This window comes from Montipora foliosa, chromosome 6, assembly GCF_036669935.1.
Source record: "Montipora foliosa isolate CH-2021 chromosome 6, ASM3666993v2, whole genome shotgun sequence".
Lineage (NCBI taxonomy): Eukaryota > Metazoa > Cnidaria > Anthozoa > Scleractinia > Acroporidae > Montipora > Montipora foliosa.
The window spans coordinates 54407097-54414596 of NC_090874.1; the positions used below are offsets into that span (position 1 = coordinate 54407097).

The window sequence follows — 7500 nt, forward strand, 5'->3', positions numbered from 1 at the left end:
TCATTATTTTACTCTTTTTTTTTCACACGCTTTTTATTCTCACTTGAAAGCCAGCCCCGGGATACAAACGTCTAGTGGCGTTCACAAGCCCACGAAATTTTCATAAATTCGGCTGAGGTTTGTGAGCGGGATTTACGATAATCATGACATATCAAACTTTCTGTCATGTTCATAAAGAAAGAGAGAAAGCGTACAAGTGCCATGTAATAATTTAAATGAGAATAGGCTTGTGCTAAGTGGTTTAGCGATGTTTAAATACTCGAGGTAAAAAATCTGCTTTCAAATATTTCATTCAGAGAAAACGCAAATCTTGAATAAAACGCTTACTTATTTTCGGTTCTCATTTTAAAAAGAATCACTGCATATTACATTTAGAGAAAACAACACCTGTTTTGACAGGAAAAAGCTACTATTTTTAAGCGACTCGGATATCCGTACCAATTTTTAATTTACATTAAAAGAACTTCAATTATCATAAGTTGAGGAACAGGAGTTGCGAATTGATTCTTTCAGCCGGGTTTTTGACATGTAATACATTTCGCTGACGGAAGATTTGCTCAGCTGTTTCCAACCAGTTTCGAAAATATAGCTACCACAACTGCGTTTCAAAGTTATATAATATAGCCACGACGGTAAGCAACGATAGATAAAAATCTTTCCCAAGTGTTAGACAATTTTCAAAAGATGCTGTCTTCAAAACTTGAGATTCATCAGTGAGGTGTGAGAACCGTAAAGTCGAAGAGCAAAGAGCTTTGAGTTGAAGATAAACACATTTCTCGTCAATTTTACGAATGAAATGAAGATCTATCAAGAGCGCCAAGTTTCGAGATAAGTTGATATCGCAAGCCGATATATCTGACTGAACACACAGGGCTAAATTCTGTGTAGCTCTTTCTCGTAAATTTCAAAAGAAGTAACACCGTATACCTAAAAAGGACTTCTCCCATTCAAGTCATATATTAATGCACCTATCACTAACTAAGCAGCTGTGGAAAACTGTGGTCATTCTTAACTGACGGAGTTTACATTTTTAACCGGGCACGATCGCTTCACAAGGAACTCCCTTTTCCTGATCAACTAACGAAGGATCTTTCGAAAAAAAAGGCTTTGAAGGTCGTCGATTGCCAGCAAACTTCATGGCGGAGAAGAAAGAATTATCATTAGAGAGTAGCAGATTCTCTAGACAAGATGGTCGCGCTTTGGCACTCCAAGAAGAAAATTTTGTCGATTCTTTGCACAGAATGAAACTCGGCGAAAATATCTCCCAGCATGACAAATCGCGAAACAACAGTTTGGAAACTTGGGCTCGTTACAAGGTATGAACATTCGTTGAGGGTCGATATTCATTATTTAAGCTAGCGATACCGTGGTATAACGGACTAAGCAAGCAAGTACAGCAGTTTTAGCTCAATATATACAAGATTTTTTTTTTCATGTTGCTTTATATAACTAGAAGGGTTAGCGGCTGGCCTTCGCACATCCTGTATCGACAATTTCTGTGGACAAGTTTTTTCTATCGGGTGCTGCAAACATTTGTGTTTTGTGTTTTATACCGGGCTTGCGAAAAGAGACAGATGTTTTTTTTTTTCTCTTTTACAAAAATATTCGTAAATGCTCTATGTAAATGCTATAGTATGTCCCATAGTACGATGTCATGATGCGATTCTCTCTTGATGCATAACAATTTTTAAAAAAGGCTACTCAAACTAACATATGACAATCCTTTGCAGTCACTTGAAAAAAAAAACCACAGCAAATTTGCCTTCTTTATATTTGAAGACGTCAATTTCAATTTTTAGATTACAATGAGTTATGAAAGCTGGCGAGGTCTTGATAAATCACAAGGTCTAGAACTATCCGGTGAACAAGAAGGAAACGAACTAACTTGACTCAGTCAAACTCGTTATAAATTGACCCACTTTATTTACGAATTTTACGAGTCGATATCATTTCAACGTATTACCAACAACAGTGACTCAAAACGAACGCTTATATGTAGCACAGAGGACTGATGTTTTGAATCAACGGAATAAACTTTAATTATCTATGCTAGCATATCTATTTTCAGCCAATCATTGTAGAAAGTTCTTTTTTATTGGAACAAGAGAAATCATTTTCTCTTGATCGGAGTCAATGACATAAATTTGATATTTTATCTGTTTCCTCATCGTTCAAAAGTGTTTTTTTTAGAAGTTGACAACAAAATTTAGATCTCCGTTCTACTGCTACAGTATTTTTAATTTGAAAAATGGGAGATTGATCCTAAAAACGGAATAAATCTCTCCTCTAGACTGTGTGTCGTTGAAGCTTTTTTTCAAGAATAACCGTATGCAAACAATAAAAAAGAACACGATTTATTTGTACTTTCAGCTGTATGCACATCTGAGAACGTTTTTTAATAATTAATAGTAAGCCGAACACTTCGACCGAATGGAAACTTTTCTTATAGAGAAAATTTAATTGGCCCATCATAGAGTCCAGTTTCTGAGCTATCTTTAATATCGAGCTAACGTAATCTGTGAAAGAAAGGAAGTTTGTAACAATGATAATAATTACCGGCTGAGATTTATACGTAATATTGAAAGGAGAAAAATTCTCTTACTTTTGATCAAAAGTTAATTATTTCCTGTCAAAAAAAAAATCATTCAAATTTCATGTGTGCAAAATTCTGGCTCGTTAGCCACCCGCTTTTTTAAGGACCGCTAACGCTGACCTGTCAAAGTAATTCATTTAATACTAATTCAAGCGGTGTTTCAAGTACGCATTTTCATATTAATATTTCATACCAAGTTGACAAAAACATAAAATCGGACTGGAAATACGTGGGCGTAAGAATGGATTCGTATATTTCTTCAAACGCATGACAACAATATTTGAGATCTTTCTTCGAATAGAAGTCGTTGCGTTTTGCTTTGGGGAAACTCGTTCTTGGGCATAATTGTGTGCGTCACGTTCTATCTTCCAAACTAAAATGCCCAACAACGTCGAGGAAGAGGCGTGATCTGATTGGCTGTACGTCGTCCCCCTTTTCTCTCCTTTTACCGTCAGGAGCCCATTAATGGGCTCCTGTTACCGTCTGTCGAAGTAAACAAAAAAACAAACAAACAAAACAAAATAAGACGAAATCTTGAAGAGCCAATCTCGTTCCCAGCACCTCTCCCTTGGCTTCTGGGCCGAGCCGAAAGAGCAATGGGTGATGGACTCTTGTAAAGAGTGAGTGGTTGCATGTTTACCATTTACAAGCGGAAACCGGTTGGTACTAGGTTTGTTCAAATGGTAAGCAAAAACTCCCGAATGGGAAATTCAGTGGACCATGGAATACTCCTTTCAAGAGTGTCTAACTGCTATGGGATTTAAGGCACTGTACATAAATGGTTCAGGTCATATCTTTGCGACCGTAAGCAGTTTGTGGTTATCGAGAATGCAAAATCATGGCTTCCAGCCGTCCACTGACCTGTGGCGTACCATAGGGCTCTGTTCTTGCGCCGATCCTGTATCTGTTGTATACCGCCTCTTTGGGTGATATAACGCGTCGTCATGGTATCTTATATCACATTTATGCTGACGACACGCAGATTTGTTTGTGATGTCTATCGGTGGATGCTGTTTAACAACTTGAAGATGAATAATGATAAGACAGAGATTCTGACTCTGCACTCAAGATATCGTCCACGGCCATCGTTGGAATTTGTGACTGTCGGACACTCGCCAGTTTCTCCAATTCCATCCGCGCGGAACATCGGGGTTGTGTTCGATAGCACAATGAACTTTGAGAAACATATAAGTGAAATCTGTAAGTCAGCCTTTTTTCACATTAGGAACATTTCTCAAGTTCGCAGATATCTTAGTACTGAATCTACCAGAAACCTTTTTAATACGTTTGTTAGCTGTATTTCCTTATTATATGGCCTGCCTAGCTACTTAAGGACGTTCGCGCCAAAATCTTCCTAAGGTGAGATTTTCTTCATTTCTCGCCTAGAGTTAGGTCATAAAGTACTTACTCCAAAAATGAAAAAAAAAAATGGGGGTCACCAACTTTGTTTCGGAGAAAATGGCAGTGGAAAAATGCCTTAATTTCAAGAAATCGGTCATAATAGAGAGATGTAAGCTCATCTGCTCATCCATCGAAAATCATAAAAATAAACTGTTGGAGTGAAAGTTTCCATGCATAGGTTTTTTAGGAGTGAGATTTTTAGATAATTGTATGCCGCTAGGGATGTGGTAAACAGTAGAGTTCATCCTCGACGAGTGTTTTCGTAAGCTCTATCCGTTGCAACCACTACCGGAATTCGATGGCACGAGGAAAGAAAATGTTAAAAAAAGATAACTTCTTACGGTGAGAATTTTCTTATTTCATCATATTTTGTAGATAGTAAATAAAGTAAGTGATTCATGATTTAAAAAATAGGGGTCACCGATGATCTGAACGAGTAAAATCGATGTGATTTTGCAAAGCTCATGGAAAAGTTTGTCACGCTTTTGCGTGATCTGTCGGGCAAGGACTGGAACCCAAGAGAGGATCGATCGTTGAAGAGATGAAAGGTTTTTACCAAAAAAAAAAAACCTTTTTCGAGCATAGCAACGACGTTTTAAGCAGGGGTCATCTTCATTTGGTTGGTGTTTTGTATAATATCTCCCCATTGCCGTCATGCTCATCCTCTGGAGTGTGTTTTTTGGTGAAATTCAATCGCTGATAGTTTCCACGCAGGTCCGCACTATTCAAGCGGACGAGGACGAAAATACTCCTCAATTTTCATGAAAGTAAAGGAAAAGAACTTTAAAAACATGCATTCACTTTGAACTTAAGTTCGTAGGGTAATAAAAACATTAAAAAGAAATAGCCCCATTAAATTTACGCAACGGTTCGTCCACGAGTTTTCCAAACTTTCAGCCACTAGTCTACTCGATCAGCTACCTTTTCCAGAGCTTTTCCATCCTCCCGCTCACTTCTCTTTGAAGTTTCATGATGATTTGGAAATAAATGTACCATTCTTTTGCCGGCCTGTAATTTTTTCCTCGGCGTTTTTGTCGCCATGTTATTTTCACTGATGCTTGAAAAGTTTGTATGAAAGTCAAGTAGACTAGTGCACGACGATAAAACCTCGCGAATATCAGTCGTGCAGTAGTCTACTTGACTTTCATAAATATTTTAAATCAATTTTGACTGATCACGATCTTCTCTGATCCAACGCTGTGCAAGACTCACCGTCCACGGTTTTTGCAAAGGTTTTAAAACCACAACTTCACTAATGCTCAAAGTAATGCGTGACATATTACAGTCGCGTTACATGCGCAGTAACGTTGCGCACAAAGAATTAGCGCGAACGTCCTTAATTCAGCGCTTACACTGCTTGTATCCGGCCATGTCACGCAAGGCTGATCATATTACGCCTTTGCTTGTAGAATTGCATTGGCTTCAAGTAGAACAACCCATCAATTTCAAGATTTTAATGTTTACGTACAAGATTGTTAATGTTCTAGCACCACTATACCTAAATGAATTGCTTGTACCGTATTTTCCAAGTAGAGATCTTAGAACTGCCGACAAGTTGCTTTTTTGCCAGCCATTGTATAGTACCAAATCTTATGGGTCCAGAGCGTTCTCGGTTAGCGCTTCTTGTATGTGAAACAAATTACTTATGGACATCAAGTGTAGTCCTAGTATTTCAATCTTTTAAGCTGAAACTTAAGACACATCTTTTTAGATTATCATATCATTAATTTTTTATATTATTTATATTTTCATATTTACGCGTTAATTAGATATATGAAATAGGTTTTAGACTTTTTGAACTGTATATTCGATGTATATATTTATATACACGTGTATGTAAAGCGTATTTGTGCAATTTTGGAGAGTGCGCTATATAAATAATTAAGTATTGCTTCTATTATTAAGTGTTATTATTCTGGGGTTGAAGTTGAGATGAAAATCTGAACGAGCAAATCCAATGTTTATATTTCAGATTCAAAGTTGAAAAAATGGTTACTAAGTCGTTACCTTACTCATATCTTCGGACGTCGGTAAACAGCGAAAAAAGGACGTCTTATCAAGAAATCTGTAATGCGTTTTGGGTAAATGTTGGCTTCTAAGACGCAGCGTTTTGACAACCTTTCTTTTTTAATTGTCATTTTAATTTAATTTTGTTTATTTAAACTTAATATAACGAACAAAAAGCAAACATTATAGACCTAAAAAGTAAAATAAAATAAAGGAATGTTGTCCTAAGCAGCGTGTGTATGTGTATGGAGAGAATTCAAGTGAAGCCAACGGTAATGTGATGGATGAAGAAGTTCCCGCCCGATGTTGTGGATCAGCGAAGGTTCTTCATCCATTATATGCACACAGTAGCGTTGGCCTCACTTGAATTCTCTCCATGAAATGAAATGAAATGAAACAAGCCACTAAATTACACAGAGCAATGCACATTACTTACTCTACTTACAAAAGAGGTTATAAGCTAGATACACAGTAAAAGGTTAACTCACGCCTTATTAAAGCACAAACCGGATGCCAACGCCCATTTCCTGTTGAAATTTTCCGCAGGGTCATTTTTGATGCCAGTATATTTTTCCGTTTCATATTTAGTTTAAACGCTAACTTTTCGCTTAAAACCATTTATATTTGGAAGCGTTTCAGTCCGTCTACAATCTCACAAAGTCTTGACAACCCTTCTTTGATAGTGTGGACAGGTAGCCTGCGAACGCGGACGTATTTCTGGCCGAGAGAAACGACCGCCGGTAAACCCTGGCCAAACTATTGAACAAAGCTGGATCAAAGACTCCAACTTTGCTCGATCCAACAATATTTGGCCCCTTATGTTGGAAGATATTCGTCCAACATTTTTTGTTCGATCAAATGTTGGATAGAGTTTGCATTTGATCAAACATTACAACCAAAATTTTGCTTGACGCAACAATGTCGCAGTGTTTAGCCGCTCTTCCAACGAATTTGTGTCCTGAATCGAGTCACGTTCGCGCTGCTATCGAATCACGAATCGCTATCTCATTTTCAAGCCAAGGCTTCTAGCATCATTTGCAACAGACATGGCGGACAAGGACCAAGGGGAAGTCGTGGTTGTTGATAAACAGCCACTGAGAAACCTTGATAAGCGAGTAGGTAGCAAGGCCATGCCTATGGGACACTTTTATAGGTTCCTTAATCATAATCGCTCTGTTTGGAGATGTCTGGTTCAATAGCGTTTATAATAAAATTCCCGCAAATTGATCCGAGCTCATAATCATCACCTCCTAAGCGCGGATGTATCTTGCAAAGACCATACCCTTTTCTACACGTTCTCTTAACCATTCTTTGATTTTCCTCGATCGTTTGAATACGTACTTTCTGTCCTCAAACAGCTCCAGTAGCATAAACGCTACGCCATATTTGCAAATTTAGCGCCAACTTGAGCTTGAATTCGTCAAGCAATGCTGGATAGTGTTTTGCCACTACCTCAACATTTTCACCCAACAATGTTGAAAACGGAAATTATTAATTAA

At 37.8% G+C, this 7500-nt stretch overlaps 1 protein-coding gene across 1 annotated transcript in view; it reads left to right on the plus strand.

Moving 5' to 3' along the window:
- Positions 1-486: 486 nt before the first annotated feature.
- The window catches only part of LOC138006042 (uncharacterized), an 11002-nt gene continuing 3988 nt past the window's right edge, over positions 487-7500 (plus strand). Inside the window, exon 1 of the mRNA XM_068852198.1 lies at positions 487-1316. Within this exon, the coding sequence (XP_068708299.1) occupies positions 1137-1316 (180 nt within the window). The 5' untranslated portion in view covers positions 487-1136. The remainder of the gene's footprint in view (positions 1317-7500) is intronic.